Source organism: Salvelinus alpinus, chromosome 13 (assembly GCF_045679555.1).
Source record: "Salvelinus alpinus chromosome 13, SLU_Salpinus.1, whole genome shotgun sequence".
Taxonomy (NCBI): Eukaryota; Metazoa; Chordata; class Actinopteri; order Salmoniformes; family Salmonidae; genus Salvelinus; species Salvelinus alpinus.
In genome coordinates this window covers 43,921,912-43,940,816 of record NC_092098.1, presented here as the reverse complement: position 1 = coordinate 43,940,816, position 18,905 = coordinate 43,921,912, and the positions used below count along the sequence as shown (strand labels likewise).

The 18,905-nt window shown below is 44.2% G+C and overlaps 1 protein-coding gene across 6 annotated transcripts in view; it reads left to right on the top strand.

Moving 5' to 3' along the window:
- acsl6 (acyl-CoA synthetase long chain family member 6) overlaps positions 1–18,905 on the top strand; it is a 109,845-nt gene that overhangs the window by 71,826 nt on the left and 19,114 nt on the right. For all 6 annotated transcript variants that reach the window (XM_071339478.1, XM_071339483.1, XM_071339484.1 and 3 more), the window contains 8 exons: positions 3,034–3,254; positions 6,383–6,500; positions 11,168–11,232; positions 11,770–11,871; positions 12,158–12,257; positions 14,200–14,378; positions 15,969–16,001; positions 16,932–16,983. In XM_071339478.1, the coding sequence (XP_071195579.1) occupies positions 3,051–3,254; positions 6,383–6,500; positions 11,168–11,232; positions 11,770–11,871; positions 12,158–12,257; positions 14,200–14,378; positions 15,969–16,001; positions 16,932–16,983 (853 nt within the window). In that variant the 5' untranslated portion in view covers positions 3,034–3,050. The remainder of the gene's footprint in view (positions 1–3,033; positions 3,255–6,382; positions 6,501–11,167; positions 11,233–11,769; positions 11,872–12,157; positions 12,258–14,199; positions 14,379–15,968; positions 16,002–16,931; positions 16,984–18,905) is intronic.

Below are 18,905 nucleotides of genomic sequence, written 5' to 3'. Positions count from 1 at the left end.
TAAAATGGCATTTTACCCAATATGGCCTTATAAATCAGTGTATACCAGTGTTTACGCCGACGCAAGGTCAATGACGACCAGCTAACAGCGTTGTAGAGATCACAATGATGTGTTAGACGTTTTTGATTTGTAATGAACCTGAGGGCTGCATGATATACTGAATCAAGTGCTCTCAGGATAGTGGCTGAGGCCTGCATATATATAACATCACTAAAATATAAAACCGCCAGTAATGTACATCGTACCAGCTCCTTCCTGGCCTCAAAAGAAAAACCAGCCTTATGCCGGTAATAAAAACCTATTTTCATCTTGAGCTTCCTTATCAAGTTCTCTACATGCACAGGGAAGCTCAGCTTATCATCAACACACACACCGAAATATTTGTACACTTTAACTTGCTCTATAGTATGTCCAGCCAATGTAGCAATGACATGATTAGTAACATGCCTGGCATTTGAAAATACCATGCATTTTGTTTTACCTGAATTGACAAACAGCTTTAAATCATACAGATTCTGTTGTATGATGCTAAATGCTCTTCGGGCATTTTCAAAAGCTAAAGATAAACTACTACCACTTGAATAAAGAACAGTATCATGTGCATAAAAATGAACATCCGCTGTTTCAATAAGATCCCCAATGTTGTTGATATACAAAATGAACAACAGTGGGCCCAAAATAGAACCTTGCGGAACACCTGAGCACACCTCTATGGACTCAGATTTACAATCATCTGCCATTACACATTGTGTATGATTTGATAGGTCATTTATTAACCAATCTAGAGCATGACCAGTAATTCCACAACATTTTAACCTTTGCACTAACACAGCATGGTCCACGGTGTCAAAAGCCTTCGACAAATAAATAAAGACAGACACACAATGTAACTTCTTATCAAGAGCACATGTTGGAACATTGCTGCTGTGACTTGCTTCCATTCAGCCACAAGAGCATTAGTGAGGTCGGACACTGATGTTGGGCGATTAGGCCTGGCTTGCAGTCGGCGTTCGAATTCATCCCAAAGGTGTTCAATGGGGTTGAGGTCAGGGCTCTGTGCTGACCAGTCAAGTTCTTCCACACCGATCTCGACAAACCGTTTCTGTATGGACTTTGTTTTGTGCACGGGGGAATTGTCATGCTGAAACAGGAAAGGGCCTTCCCCAAACTGTTGCCACAAAGTTGGAAGCACAGAATTGTCTAGAATGTCATTGTATGCTGTAGTGTAAAGATTTCCCTTCACTGGAACTAAGGGGCCTAGCTCGAACTATGAAAACCAGCCCCAGACCGTTATTCCTCCTCCACCAAACTTTACAGTTGGCACTATGCATTGGTGCAGGTAGCATTCCCCTGGCATCCACCAAACCTAGATTAGCCCATCGGATTGCCAGATGGTGAAGCGTGATTCATCACTCCAGAGAACGTGTTTCCACTGCTCCAGTCCAATGGCGGCGAGCTTTACACCACTCCAGCCAACGCTTGGCATTGCGCATGGTGATCTTAGGCTTGTGTGCGGCCATGTAAACCCATTTCATGAAGCTCCTGAAGAACAGTTCTTGTGAAGACGTTGCTTCCAACGGCATTTTGGAACTCGGTAGTGAGTGTTGCAACTGAGGACATGCGATTTTTACGTGCTTCTGCACTCGGCCGTCCCGTTCTGTGAGCATGTATTGCCTACCACTTCGCGGCTGAGCCGTTGTTGCTCCTATGCGTTTCCACTTCACAATAACAGCACTTACAGTTGACGAATTGACTTGTTGGAAAGGTGGCATCCTATGACGGTGCCACATTGAATGTCACTGAGTTCTTCAGTAAGGCCATTCTACTGTCAATGTTTTCCTATGGAGATTGCAAGGCTGTGTACTCGATTTTATACACCCGTCAGCAACGGGTGTGGCTGAAATGACTGAATCCACTAATTTGAAGAGGTGTCCACATACTTGTGTGTATATGTAGTGTACTGTAGTTAAAAACACTCATACGTGGCCTCCCGGGTGGCACAGTGGTCTAGGGCACTGCATCACAGTGCTAGCTGTGCCACCAGAGACTCTGGGTTCGTGCCCAGGCTCTGTCGCAGCCAGCCGCGACCGGGAGGTCTGTGGGGCGACGCACAATTGGCCTAGCGTCGTCCGGGTTAGGGAGGGTTTGGCCGGTAGGGATATCCTTGGCGGGCCAGGCGCAGTGCACGCTAACCAGGTCTCCAGGTGCACGGTGTTTCCTCCGACACATTGGTGCGGCTGGCTTCCGGGTTGGATGCGCGCTGTGTTAAGAAGGCTTGGTTGGGTTGTGTTTCGGAGGACGCATGGCTTTCGACCTTCGTCTCTCCCGAGCCCGTAACTACTAACAATTGGATACCACGAAATTGGGGAGAAAAGGGCTAAAAATAAATAAATAATAAATACATTTTAAAAACACTCATACGTGTCAGTTTGACAGAAGAGGAAGTGTGGCCTGTTCTCTTTTGGTAGATGAGGGGTTTCACACGGTGGCTGCTGTAACCGTCATTGCTGTGGTCTATTTCTGCTGCATAGTGAACCAAGAACAACAAGGAAATTAATCTGATTGGCGGTGCGGTGTTGTAAGCGTGACTCGCACCACTAAGGACGGGAGAAAGCATTTAAACCGTCCACCAACCTGCCACACTGAATAATGTATATTACACATCATGGGCTGGGCTTCAGGCTTGATTATATAGTTTTGTACTGTATTTGCATTAGGCTCTTCTAGGTTTATCTCTGACTTCTAAAGCTGCACGGTACAATACATACTTTTATATAGTAAAGATCTACTGTGTTGTGGGATCAAACTAAAGCCTTATTCTGTAAGTCATAACCCTGCATCTCCCCCTCTCTTTTCCTCCCCCTTCTCCATCCCTCTCTCCCTCTCCCTCCCCCTCTCTATCTTCCCCTCTCTTTCTGCCCCCCTCTCTTCCTCTCTTTCTCTCTCCCCCCTCTCAACCTCCCCCTTTCTCTCACCCCTCTCTCCCTCCCCCCCCCTCACCATCTCCTCCCCCCTCCTGCTATCCCACTCCAGAGCTGAGTTCCACCCTGATGGAGAGGATGCAGGCCCAGGAGCTGCAGAGCAGTCTACAGCTGCCAGAGCTGGATGAGTTAAACCAGTTCTTCCGCTCCCTGCCCATCTCCACGCTGGTGGGCATCGGTGCCCTGACCGCCGTGCTGGCCTACTGGCTGGCCACACGGCCACGTGCCATCTCTCCTCCCTGCAATCTCCAACACCAGTCTGAAGAAGTGGCGGTAAGCCAACGAATCACGATACAATACTCCACCTGGATCTGTATTCGCAAAGTGTCTCAGAAAAGCAGTGCTGATCTAGGATCTGTTTAGTCTTTTTAGATCATAATGAATAATACAGGGTGTACCTGATCCTAGAACAGCACTTTCTGAGATGCTTTGTGGCTGATTAAGACTTAGAAATTGATGCCTTTCCTACGCACTTCTCAGTATTTGGTCGCGTAACACGCTCTTTAGGTGTGGCTACCTTGCACGCTCTGAATACATTTAATTTAACTGCTGAAAACCCTGCCACTTGCAGGCCAAAAGATTTCCTTGTGGAGTTGTCATTCGATAGGGTTTTCAGTACATTTAGCTTAAACCATCCCTTTAAATATAATGTACCTTTTTACTTTCAATTTTGTCCAAATCAAATCAAATGTATTTATATAGCCCTTCTTACATCAGCTGATATCTCAAAGTGCTGTACAGAAACCCAGCCTAAAACCCCAAAGAGCAAGCAATGCAGGTGTAGAAGCACGGTGGCTAGGAAAAACTCCCTAGAAAGGCCAAAACCTAGGAAGAAACCTAGAGAGGAACCAGTCCTCTTCTGGCTGTGCCTGGTGGAGATTATAACAGAACATGGCCAAGATGTTCAAATGTTCATAAATGACCAGCATGGTCAAATAATAATAATCACAGTAGTTGTCGAGGGTGCAGCAAGTCAGCACATCAGGAGTAAATGTCAGTTGGGTTTTCATAGCCGATCATTAAGAGTATCTCTACCGCTCCTGCTGTCTTTAGAGAGTTGAAAACAGCAGGTCTGGGACAGGTAGCACGTCCGGTGAACAGGTCAGGGTTCCATAGCCGCAGGCAGAACAGTTGAAACTGGAGCAGCAGCACGGCCAGGTGGACTGGGGACAGCAAGTAGTCATCATGCCAGGTAGTCCTGAGGCATGGTCCTAGGGCTCAGGTCCTCCGAGAGAGAGAAAGAAAGAGAGAAAGAGAGAATTAGAGAGAGCATACTTAAATTCACACAGGACACCGGATAAGACAGGAGAAGTACTCCAGATATAACAAACTGACCCTAGCCCCCCGACACATAAACTACTGCAGCATAAATACTGGAGGCTGAGACAGGAGGGGTCAGGAGACACTGTGGCCCCATCCGATGATACCCCCGGACAGGGCCAAACAGGAAGGATATAACCCCACCCACTTTGCCAAAGTACAGCCCCCACACCACTAGAGGGATATCTTCAACCACCAACTTACCATCCTGAGACAAGGCCGAGTATAGCCCACAAAGATCTCCGCCTCGGCACAACCCAAGGGGGGGCGCCAACCCAGACAGGAAGATCACGTCAGTGACTCAACCCACTCAAGTGACGCACCCCTCCTAGGGACGGCATGAAAGAGCACCAGTAATCCAGTGACTCAGCCCCTGTAATAGGGTTAGAGGGAGAGAATCCCAGTGGAGAGAGTCCACAGACTTACTCAAATATATGGAGAGAATGGGTTCAGAATATCAGGAATCAATGAAAGAAAGCTATTTAAATACACACATTCATCTCATTTTCAGCACCAGTTGGTAGATTTAAAAATACTCTGATCTTGTAGGTTATTTAGGTTTAGGAAAGTATTTATGAATCATAAGAAACAAATTTGTAGAGCCTTTACGCACGAAAGAAAGAAAACGGTGGTTTGATTCATTCTGAAAAAGGGAATTACATTTAATTTACGCCCGCTTGACTCAGGCACATCCTCCGCCTAGTTTCAGTTGACAAATCAGAATTTTCAGAATTTGTAAAATGAAACCCTTTTCATTGCAGGGAGTCTCCCTGTAGTTTTACATTAACTGAAGACACATGCTCGCACACACACACACACACACACACGCACGCACGCACACACACACACACACACACACACACACACACACACGCAAACACACACACACGCATACGCACGCACGCACGCGCGCACACACACACACACAGTTTTCAGGTACAGTTTCAGCTCCACTGCTTCTTTTTCTTTAGCAATTTCCTTCTTGCTTTGAGTAGCTCTCATACTGAGTAACTCTCATGCACATGCCCAGTTGCCACAAACCATAATGGCCTCTTTACTCATTTTATCAGGAGAGGAATGGAAGGTATTTAAACCCCCTAGAGTCAATCTAAGTAACAATAATTAATAAATAAATCCCCATCACAATCTGTCAGCCGATGTCACACTTCCGTATCTGCGGTGAAAGGTGACAGAGCTAGAGCGGTGTTTGTCAGACCATGAGACATCCCACAATTCTGTAGCGTTTGAACGGTTTGACCAACTATATGGAAAGGGGAGACTTTCACCAACATGATTTTCTCTACGACCCCCACAAGTGTCACGGGACTTGTCTGAAGGTAACTGATACTGGTTGAAAGAAATTACTGGAAGTATGAAGGTAGTTTTGTGCCTACCCGAAAGGGGTTAAATATGTGTAAAAAAAAATATATATAGATATTTATTTCCTGGGCTTACTCATATCTCCTAGATATAGGACAAACACTTCAAAACCTTGTTTCTTATGATACATTTATGAATGTGTTATTCAATGTGTTTCTCTTGGCTATAGTAGTAAAGGCTAAATTAAATGTTTTATCAAATCATTTTTGTATATATTTTTATACCTAAAAGGGTCCTACAATTCTAAATCAAATAGTTAAATGATCCATAGTATAACAATCTTAAAACAATTCAAATGTCACCAACGGCTTAGACTTTCAGAATTAACAAGCCTCGTTCATTTAACTTTATGGCCAGCAACTGTTTCAGTCTAAAATGAATTTATAAACAATCATAGACTGACTTAGGTGTCAGCAACCACTCCGGCTTCAATCAGAGTAAGGCCTAAAGATGGATATTCATATAAACCAATTTCTCTTTCTGCCCTGAGGCTTCAGTACTGTACCTGTTGAAGCATGTATAAAAGCTGGCAATTTGCATAATAACAATAATAATAATGGCTCCCATAGCTTAGAGAATAAGGATTTGGATTTAGAATATATATTTGGACTACATCCAGAAATAGCCATGTTGTTACTTTGGTGTGTGTCCTAGCCTCACTGTCTGTGTCTATCTCCTCATGTCTGTCTGTCTGTCTCTAGCATGAAGATGGGGTTCGCAGGTCCATGCTGGGGGACAGCCCCAATAATCTGCTGACACACTACCACGAGGATGCCAAAACCATGTATGAGGTGTTCCAGAGAGGCCTCCACATAGCCGGTGTGTAAACACACACATACACACACACACACACACACACACACACACACACACACACACACACACACACACACACACACACACACACACACACACACACACACACACACACACACACACACACACACACACACACACACACACACACACACAGGCACTGTGGTCTGAAAAAGTGCTGGTGCACTGTCTGTGTGGTCTGTCTGGTGAGGGGATAAAGTACTATCTAGATTACCATGGCAACTGAGAGCATTGGAAGTAGCATCTGAGGTGAGGCCTAAAGTCAGACTGCAGACAGACTAGACTGTGCATATAGTACCAGTCAAAAGTTTGGACACACCTACTCATTCAAGGGTTTTTCTTTATTTTTACTATTTTCTATACTGTAGAATAATAGTGAAGACATCAAAACTATGAAATAACACATATGGAATCATGTAGTAACCAAAAAAGGGATTCTTCAGAGTAACCACCCTTTGCCGTGATGACGTCTTTGCACAGTCTTGGCATTCTCTCAACCAACTTCATAAGTAGTCACCTGGAATGCATTTCAATTAACAGGTGTGCCTTGTTAAAAGTTAATTTGTGGAATTTCTTTCCTTATGTGTTTGAGCCAATCAGTTGTGTTGTGACAAGGTAGGGGTGGTATACAGAAGACAGCCCTATTTGGTAAAAGACCATGTCCATATTATGGCAAGAACAGCTCAAATATGCAAAGAGAAACAAGTCCATCATTACTTCAAGACGGAACATTTCAAGAACTTTGAAAGTTTCTTCAAGTGCAGTTGCAAAAAACATCAAGCGCTATGATGGAACTGGCTCTCATGAGGACCGCCACGGGAAAGGAAGACCCAGAGTTACCTCTGCCGCAGAGGATAAGTTCATTGGAGTTACCATCCTCAGAAATTGCAGCCCAAATTAATGCTTCACAGAGTTCAAGTAACAGACACATCTCAACATCAACTGTTCAGAGGAGACTGCGTGAATCAGGCCTTCATGGTCCAATTGCTGCAAAGAAACCACTACCAAAGGACACCAATAAGAAGAAGAGACTTGCTTGGGCCAAGAAACACGAGCAATGGACATTAGACCGGTGGAAATCTGTCCTTCGGTCTGATGAGTACAAATTTGAGATGTTTGGTTCCAACCACGTGTCTTTGTGAGAAGCAGAGTAGGTGAATGGATGATCTCCGCATGTGTGGTTCCCACCGTGAAGCATGGAGAAGGAGGTGTGATGGTGTGGGTTACAGTACATACAGTAGGACATACTGAAAAGCACTTACACATACTGTGTTTGATTTCTTTCAGAGAGTCATGGAGTTGGAGGCTAACCAGACCCCACATTAAATAATTAATGTAGATGAGGCAGGGTTTAACCTGGCAAAAACACGTCGCGTGGGAAGAAACGTCATCGGGAAAAGAGTCACCGTTGATGTGCCGGGTCAGAGAGGAGCAAATATCACAATATGTGCTGCAATCTGGAGTGCTGGTTTGGTCCTGTAGAAATGCCAGATTGGTCCCTACAACACTGAGCACATTCTGCTGTGTTTAGATGACCTCCACCAACAACTGGTGCCAGAAGCAGAAAGGGAGGAAACATGAGGACATTTGTGATTGCATGGGACAATGTAGCATTACACCATTCACATGCAATCACAAACTGGTTTGCAGCCCATCCAAGAATGATTTCCCTTTTCCTCCCTCCCTACTCACCTTTCCTCAACGCCATTGAGGATTTTTTTTCTGCCTGAAAGTGTATGATCATCGGCCACATGACCAAATGTCCCTCCTGGATGCCATGGATGCCGGCTGCAGAGACATCTCAGCTGAAGACTGCCAGAGGTGGATAAGGCATGCCAAGTGTTTCTATCCAAGGTGTATAGCGAGAGACGACATAAGATGTGATGTGGACGAGAACATGTGGCCAAATGCTGAAGATCGTATAGATTAGAACAGGACTGTGCATTTTTGTGTTTTTTCCCTTCTGTGCCTTTTTTTACTGTAATTGTGTTTTATTTTTACACATTTGGAACCAAAGGCCATGTATGTTGGATTTTTTGTTGATCACAATTTCATGTTGCTAATAAAGCTTTTACTGCAGCAATTCTGTCACTTACTTTTTTTCCCTACTGTACATTCTATAAAGTAAAGATGACTCATTCACTTTTAGATAGTATGTTGCCAAAAAGGCACACATACGACACTCAACCAAAAAATGTAGAGTGGTTTACAGTAAAAGGAAACTGAATTATATAAAAACCGGTGTATTTCATATTGTCTATTGTATGAAACATGAAAAGTAATGCAGTTTTTGTAATGCCATCAACTGTTAGTATTTTGAAAGTCGTTGTGCTATGATTGACTATATGTTCCTCTTGGATAGAAAACGTGTGCTAGTGACAGAATGATTAAATATTGAGTCGGGTTTGCCGTGTTTTGATAGAGTTAGCGTATGTAAACAAAGTTTTTTTGCATTTTGAAATGCAGAGTTGGTATTTAGTGAACAAAATGTGGTTTTGAGCAGAACACTAACTATCTGGCTAATTGTGGGATGTAGGTGTGTTGCTGTGTTAAGAGTTTAGAAAAAGTATCTTAAGTACAGGTAAACTCTTTAATAGCCGAGCTGTTAGTCACTAACTGTGACTATCTGACTGACTGACTAGCTGACAGACTGACTAACTGACTGACTGACTAGCTGACTGACTAGCTGACTGACTGACTGACTAGCTGACTGACTAGCTGACTGACTAGCTGACTGACTAGCTGACTGACTAGCTGACTGACTAGCTGACTGACTAGCTGACTAGCTGACTGACTGACTAGCTGACTGACTGACTAGCTGACTGACTGACTAGCTGACTGACCAGCTGACTGACTGACTGGCTGACTGACTGACTAGCCGACTAACTGACTGACTGACTGACTGACTGACTAACTGACTGACTAGCTGACTAGCTGACTAACTGCCTGACTAGCTGACTAACTGACTGACTAGCTGACTGACTAGCTGACTGACTGACTGACTAGCTGACTGACTGACTGACTGACTGACTAGCTGACTGACTAGCTGACTAACTGACTGACTAGCTGACTAACTGACTGACTAGCTGACTGACTGACTGACTGACTGACTAGCTGACTAACTGACTGACTGACTGACTAGCTGACTAACTGACTAACTGACTAGCTGACTAACTGACTGACTAGCTGACTGACTGAATGACTGACTGACTAGCTGACTGACTAGCTGACTAGCTGACTGACTAGCTGACTGACTAGCTGACTGACTGACTGACTGACTAACTGGCTGACTAACTGACTGACTAACTGGCTGACTAACTGACTGACTGACTAGCTGACTAACTGACTGACTAGCTGACTAACTGACTGACTGACTGACTGACTGGCTGACTAGCTGACTAACTGACTGACTGACTAGTTGACTAACTGACTGGCTGACTGACTGGCTGACTAGCTGACTAACTGACTGACTGACTAGCTGACTAGCTGACTAACTGACTGACTGACTAACTGACTGACTGACTAGCTGACTAACTGACTGACTGACTAGCTGACTAGCTGACTAACTGACTGACTGACTGACTGACTAGCTGACTAACTGACTGACTGACTGACTGACTGACTGACTGACTGACTAGCTGACTAACTGACTGACTATAGTTACATTTACATTTTAGTCATTTAGCAGACCGTCTCATGACAGACTGACTGACTGACTAGCTGACTAACTGACTGACTAGCTGACTGACTGACTGGCTGACTAGCTGACTAGCTGACTAACTGACTGACTGACTAGCTGACTAGCTGACTAACTGACTGACTGACTAGCTGACTAGCTGACTAACTGACTGACTGACTAGCTGACTAACTGACTAACTGACTGACTGACTGACTGGCTGACTGACTGACTGGCTGGCTGACTAGCTGACTGACTGACTGACTGACTGGCTGACTAGCTGACTAGCTGACTGACTGGCTGGCTGACTGACTGGCTAACTGACTGGCTGACTAGCTGACTAACTGACTGACTGACTAGCTGACTAGCTGACTGACTGACTGACTGACTAGCTGACTAACTGACTGACTGACTGACTGACTGACTGACTGACTAACTGACTGGCTGGCTGACTGACTGACTGACTATAGTTACATTTACATTTTAGTCATTTAGCAGACGGTCTTATGACAGACTAACTGACTGACTGACTGACTGACTAACTGACTAGCTGACTAACTGACTGACTAACTGACTGACTAACTGACTAGCTGACTAACTGACTGACTATAGTTACATTTACATTTTAGTCATTTAGCAGACGGTCTCATGACAGACTGACTGACTGACTAGCTGACTAACTGACTGACTGACTGACTAGCTGACTGACTGACTGACTGACTAATTAAATATAGTTACATTTACATATTAGTTATTTAGCAGACGGTCTTATAACTGACTAACTGACTGATTCCAACATAATGCTGAGGAGCAATTGTAGTTAGTAGCCAGTAAAAAGACTGCTAAAGAGGAATCGATAGAGGAACAGAGACTGTACATGCATGGTCACGATGAGTGTCAGTCATGTGATCCTTTGGGGGTTTCTGTGTTTTTGTAAATTCACTGACTCGTCCTGTTGTTGTATTGCCTCTAGGTGATGGACCTTGCTTAGGCTCCCGGCTACCCGACAAGCCTTACAAGTGGCTGTCCTATAAAGAGGTAAGCACAGAGTAGAATTACCTCTGTGCAGAACACTGAAGCACAAGAGCAATCTATAGCTCTGTATGTAACTCAGTCCTTGTGCTTTGTATTACACTTGGATGTGTCATGTGGTTGATCAACAGATGCTCAGTTTACAGTACCCCCTATGTCTGCTGCTTGTAAAACATCTGTAGAAACACAGTTGTATTTCAAGGTGATTTACACTAAAGCTTTCTGTACCACTGCACTGAACTACTGGACATACATTCATTAACAAAACCGGATGGATTTATTTTCAGCATTCTATTCATGGTATTTTCTCTTCAATGTTACTGAGAGGGATTTATTTAGGAAGCTTATAAACACTTCAGCGTTGGAATGCTGCAGCTGGAAGGATTCTGGAGTTGCAAAAACACTCCGCTCCAATATTTGATCTATGACATCATGACAGTTGAGGAGAGCATAGCGCAAACAAGCTTTAAAAAAATAAATTATACTGGCATATTTCTTGTTTCAACATACGCTCAGCTGCTGCCCATTCATTTCCACTTCCAGGTCACAACCCGGGCGGAGTACTTGGGGTCAGGGCTGCTGAGCCAGGGCTGCACGCCGAGCCCAGATCAGTTCATCGGAGTGTTTGCACAGAACAGGCCAGAGGTGAGGTCATCGTCAAAGCGAGACATTATGTGTGTCTCAAATGGCACCTTATTCCCTACAGCACCCTATTCCCTACATAGTGCAATACTTTTGACCAGACCCCTATTAACAGTAGTGCACTATATAGGGAATAGGGTGCCATTTGGGACAAGACACTGATTCACAAATGTTCTGACATGATATAAAGGTTAACAGCTCCAACTCCCTTTGTAGAGGCTTTTTTTTTATTGCTCTTTATGGCAACGGTGCCCTGGCCTCCTTTTGACCTGTCTGTCTCTAATTGCAGTGGATCATTTCGGAGCTGGCCTGCTACACCTACTCTATGGTGGTGGTGCCTCTGTATGACACACTAGGGCCTGATGCCATACGCTACATCATCAACACTGGTAAGACTAGCAGATTTCAGATTTCTGTGTCCCAAATGGCACCCTATTCACCTCTATGGGCCTTGGTCAAATGTAGTGCACGACATAGGTAACGTAATAGGGATCCATTTGGGACAGAGCCTTACAGTAATTGTACTGCTGGTATTAGCGGTGCGTGGTTAAAATCACCAGGGAAGCCAATCCAGAAAAAAAAGCCATATTACAACCTATGTGTTGTGATAATTGCGTCGTTTTGTCTACAACCTGTTCGTTCATATGCCTTGCCACTGTGATATATAGGCCTAAGGCAGAGACAGTAAGAACACACAGTGGCAGAATAATTCAACCACACCTTTGTTTCATCACAAAACCGGAGAGCAACGTCTGTCTGGTGGAGTCCACAAAGCATATTGCATGTAACAAACAGTTAAATGACTTACAGCATGATAAGTTAATGTTCCCCACATTTTCTGACTACTAAACAACTATTGATTTAGAACCACAGAGAGTTACCGCAAGTCGCAAAGAAAACAGGATCTGCCTCCACCATTCCAGAACCATTTCAACTTCAACATTTCATCATCATCGAATCAGCTCTGCTTAGTCTAATACAGTGAAAACTAAAATATATCAAAAACGATTTAGTCCAATCAACATAAGCTAAATATGATGTGGCTGTCCATGGTGCTGATTTCTGTGTGTGGTGTGCGTGCGTGCGTGCGTGCGTGTGTGTGTGCAAATAGAAAAAACATGTTGACTCACCCTACTTGTAGAGAAACGCCAATGCCATCCTCCTCTTTCATGTTGCCTAAAAGGTCTATGACTCATACAGTGCACATTTTTAGTTTTTGTTGTCCTAGGCTACCATGAATACACGCCACTGGCTGCTGGAGCTTGTTGTGAGCTGGTGTAATTCTATAACTAGGCCGGGGTTATGCTATACAGGTGTATACCAACGCACCGAAACCTATTGTGTTGTCACATGCCCTACTTTGCCCCGTCTACTCTTTATTAACCTATAGCACTAGATCTGAGACTCTTCCTTTTCTTTTAAAAGGAACGTTTCTTTAGTTTCATGGACCAGTTATTTAGATACTTTTTTGGGGTCCAGTTGTGTTAAAAAAATTATGTTACATTTTAGTCATTTAGGATTCGAACCAACAAACTTTAATTTACTGACCCAATGCTCTTAACCACTAGGCTACCTGCTGCTAACAACTAGTATGAAACACATCCTACCTATAGATCTGGGATGGGCAACAGGCGGCCGTGGGTTTTGAAGGCCCTCGGATCGATACCCACCCAAAAAGATATTCTATATTTATTATATATATTATATATTATATACATCCCTGCTATAGATGAAGCTCATAAGCTGAGACACTCGTCCTTCCCTTCCTGAACAGTTGTCCTTAGACTAGAGAATTCTGTTTTATTGTGTTGTGTTTTAGACACACAATCCCTCTAGCTTCTCTCTCTCTCTCTCTCTCTCTCTCACTCACTCGCTCGCTCGCTCGCTCACTCACTCACTCACTCACTCACTCACTCACTCACTCACGCGCGCGCGCACACACAGAGGAATCAGGTTAGGGCTCACCTTCACCTTATGCTGGAGGTAATGAGCTTAGCTCATTTGGTTTGGGAGGAAGGGAGAGCCTCTCTCTGTCGTTACACTTTCCTACTTCCCCAGGTCCTCAGGGCTTTCCATCCTTCAGTTTGACACTAATCAGTTAACGGACATCAAACTGTGTCATGTTATTCATCTCTTTCCAACTGCCCCTCAGTTACACAGTGCGTTGGTTTTGGCCCATTGTCCCAAAATAATTTCTCTCTGCTCCAAGGCCGTGAAATGGAAATCTGTGTGTAGAGCAGTAGTTATGTGTGTTTACTAGCTGATTGGATCATGTATGTGTGTTCTATTTCTCACACAACAAGTGGGGTCCTTTTGTGTGCTGTCTTTCAGCGGACATCGTCACAGTAATCTGTGACAAGCCTGAGAAGGCCCAAGTGCTTCTGGGTAACGTGGAGAGGCAGGAGACCCCTGGGCTGAAGAGGATCATCCTGATGGACCCCTTTGACCCTGCCCTGCTGGAGGAGGGAGCGGGCTGCGGGGTCATCGTCCAGTCCATACAAGATGTGGAGGTAGGGATAGTGTGTAGGGGGCAGGGGTGATGGGGGAGTAGTGTATGGGGGTAGGGATAGTGTGTAGGGGGCAGGGGTGATGGGGGAGTAGTGTATGGGGGTAGGGATAGTGTGTAGGGGGCAGGGGTGATGGGGGAGTAGTGTATGGGGGTAGGGATAGTGTGTAGGGGGCAGGGGTGATGGGGGAGTAGTGTATGGGGGTAGGGATAGTGTGTAGGGGGCAGGGGTGATGGGGGAGTAGTGTATGGGGGTAGGGATAGTGTGTAGGGGGCAGGGGTGATGGGGGAGTAGTGTATGGGGGTAGGGAGAGTGTGTAGGGGGCAGGGGTGATGGGGGAGTAGTGTATGGGGGTAGGGATAGTGTGTAGGGGGCAGGGGTGATGGGGGAGTAGTGTATGGGGGTAGGGATAGTGTGTAGGGGGCAGGGGTGATGGGGGAGTAGTGTATGGGGGTAGGGAGAGTGTGTAGGGGGCAGGGGTGATGGGGGAGTAGTGTATGGGGGTAGGGATAGTGTGTAGGGGGCAGGGGTGATGGGGGAGTAGTGTATGGGGGTAGGGATAGTGTGTAGGGGGCAGGGGTGATGGGGGAGTAGTGTATGGGGGTAGGGATAGTGTGTAGGGGGCAGGGGTGATGGGGGAGTAGTGTATGGGGGTAGGGAGAGTGTGTAGGGGGCAGGGGTGATGGGGGAGTAGTGTATGGGGTAGGGATAGTGTGTAGGGGGCAGGGGTGATGGGGGAGTAGTGTATGGGGGTAGGGAGAGTGTGTAGGGGGCAGGGGTGATGGGGGAGTAGTGTATGGGGGTAGGGATAGTGTGTAGGGGGCAGGGGTGATGGGGGAGTAGTGTATGGGGGTAGGGATAGTGTGTAGGGGGCAGGGGTGATGGGGGAGTAGTGTATGGGGGTAGGGAGAGGGGAGAGATGGAGAGGGGAGAGTAGATGCTCATGGATAGGGGAGGGAGGGGCCTCGGGTAGGGAGGGAGAGAGGCCTCAGCTCAGCTAATATAATGTATCAAAGCCCAACCCTGTCTATGCAGAGACCTGTAGCTCAGCTGTGTACTCGTTCCACTGCTTGCACGCCACACATGACTGATTCTTTGGAGAAGTATGAACAACACTTCAATGGCTCCATGTCTATGTACTCCAAACACTCCAAACACTAATGTGTGACTGGTGTGTTGGCTATAACTTAATAAAGACTGCAGTATGTACATTGTTTACTGTAATCCATGTACTAGCCCTATGAGGGCAAGAGATATGCATTATTATCTCTGCAGAACATGATGGTATCTTGAACAGGTCTAGCCTGTCTCACTTCCTTGCTGTAAATTACCATGTCAACAAAAAACAAACATTACGATACAAGCAAAAGTTATGGTTAGATCCTACATTTTGGCAAATAAAGAAAGAATGCTTCCATTACAGTTTACTAAATTAATCTAGTGTAAAACTATGCAAGCATCTCTTTTGTGGGGACGAAAGAGTTGTTCAGATATTCAGTCCCTTCCACTTTATTATGACTGTGTTTTATGGTTCTTCTAATGATTATCTAACACAAGATGTTGTGCTTGTCTGCATGCTGCCGTCCCATCCAGGATCTGGGCAGAGAGAACCACAGAAAGCCCCTGGTGAGTTCAGTCTTATATGTCTGGTCTGGTTAGTTGTCTGCGTCTCAAATAACAACCTATTCCCTACTCAATCGATGCCGCCCAATTCGCACCTTAATAAAGTAGTGCACTAAATAGGGAATATGGTGTCAGTTGGACAGCATCCATAGAGTGTTAGTGCTAGGGGAGTAAGCAGTTCTGTATCAGTAGCTGTGTATCACAGCCATACCGTTATAGCCCGGTCAGCTTGGGAAATCATTAATTATTTCATAGGTCTTCTCTGTAGTCTGTCTTAGTAATTATTGTCTAATCGGCACATGGGGCAACTTTGTGGTTAGGCAGCACAGATCAAAAATACATGTATTTTGATTAGCCTCTAGATGTATACGGTCTGTCCCTGCAGAATGCAGGAAGACCTCAGAGTGGTGCTGACTATGTTTTGTTATGTTCTAGACGGGATCTCTGGCTGGGTGACAGTTTTCCCTCCATGACCTATTTGTGTATGCAGAGAGGGCTGTGTTGAATGTGTACTCAAATGTTTGAATGTGGAAAAAAAAGTTATACAATTCAAATTTGTGCTTTTGAAACCTGAGTACAAACCAATTGGTTTCCTTTGATTGCAATCTATGTGTGCTATTGTGTTAGAATTGAGATCACACGATCCAAAACAATACAGTAGACATAAGTTCTGCAAACATTCTTTAGCTGTCTGTTACTGTAGTAGCCACTGTTTAAAATGCATACTGTATTAATATCCCTTTTGATCTCACATAGCACTTTAAATCTGTGAGTGTTTTGTATTCTCATTTTACGTGACCATCTTCTACAGTCACATATTGCTTTAAATGCCTGAGATGGGCTAATATAACGTTGACTATTATCTGAAGGTGATATCAATGAGTTCATGATCTCATTCTGACTATATCCTGACTGTGCGTTTGTTCCCCACAGCCACCTACACCAGAAGACCTGTCCATTGTGTGCTTCACCAGTGGTACCACAGGTATCTCCATCTAGCCACCAGATAAACTATAGCACGCCAAAGTGTCTTATTCTTACAAGCTGATCAAATCTAATCACATGTTATTAGTCACATGCGCCGAATACAACAGGTGTAGACCTTAAAGTGAAATGCTTACTTACGAGCCCCTAACCGACAGTGCAGTTAAAAAAAATATGGATAAGAATAAGAGATAAAAGTAACAAGTAATTAAAGAGCAGCAGTAAAAAATAACAATCTGTACAGGGGGGTGCCGGTACAGAGTCAATGTGTGGCGGCACCGGTTAGTTGAGGTAGTATGTACGTACATGTAGGTAGAGTTAATTAAAGTGACTATGCATAGATGACAACAGAGTGGCAGTGGTGTGGAGAGAGGGGGGGGGGGGGGGCAATACTGATCACAATATTGATGTGTATTAACACAGTAATGCAGTATCTGAAGAGTTCCTCCACAATCCCTGGTTCAAGTCCAACCCTGACGGTAGCTTTGGTCTGTTTCAGGAAACTTTATGAAGTGTGTCTATTGTTTCTCTCATCGTGTGTGACAGATTATTAACAGGAAGAGGCCTCCCTCTGACCACTTAAAGCCAATGCCATGTATCAGGGTTGAAATGGTACAGTAATGGTCATGGTAGGGCCCTTATTAACAGTGAGACTTCAGAGAGAAAGGCAGTTACAGGGTTTTTTTCTGCATCAAAAGGGGCTTAGGTGGTGGGCGTGGCTGAATTTTACAGAACATTTTAGACGCCCCAATTTCAGAGCCATTTTTGCATTGAAGCCAATGTCCTGAAATTCTACACAATTCTCTATGGAGCTGAGAGAAACTGTTTCCGTTTTAAAGCTAGTTTCGTGTGATACTACATATTCTGTAATGGTGCTAAGAAAAAAGGTTTCAGTTTTAAAACTAACTTCCTGCAATTCTAATCATTTTGGCTAATGTTATTTTGCTAAAACATAATAAAAAAATCAATACTGTTAAATTCATTGGGTAACACTTTACATTAAGTTGCCCCTATTACCACGTAACTAACACAGTAATAACTGCATTAGCAATATATTAGTTACATACTGTAGGTGTTACTATGTAATTACATGGTAATAAGGCTGTAGCACATCCGATATTACACAATTGGAACAAGGAATGTGTAATCACACATCCACTTGCTGAAGGTTGGTTCAGATGTGTAACTACTGATGTTATTACACATGTTCTTGTACCACTATGTAACTAATGTTTTGTAATTACACATTTAAAAGTCACCTGTGAATTACCATGTTAATAACTCAAACCAAACTCTGTCCTTGTTACATGTACCAGGGTTGGGGAGTAACTGATTACATGTAACCCGTTACATGTAAGGGATTACATTTTTTTTTAAACTGTAATCTGTTACGTTACCGGCAAAATATTGTAATCAGATTACCGATACTTTTGAAAAACTAGATGATTATTTTGAGGATTACTTTTAAATTCAGAAAGGATGTTTGACACTTCTTTGTTTTCTCAATGACATTCAAATCAGCATTGAAAAAAGGCGCAGGTTTAAGTTTGTTCCACCTGAGTGAGTCTGACCACAAGTCAGAGACCAATATGATGACACATGAAATGTGTTTGATGGATCGCGGGAAAAGAGCAGGAATAGGCTTTTATAGGCTACAGTCCAAGGTATGGCTTCCAATGGTGTGACTGTTTATTCAAAAGATTATCCAATTTCAATAAATGCTTGGAGGTAAGGATGATAATAGTGGTGTAGTCTACGGTGATACGGATATCACTTATTATTGATATCTACATGGCGCATTGATGTGAATCACACTGCTGCTCTCTCATTTAGCTATTTGCGCCTTACGGATTGTGGTTGTTGTGGATGGCTGTTCACAAATCTAAATGTGTATTTGAACCCAATAATGGTTGAATTCAAGAA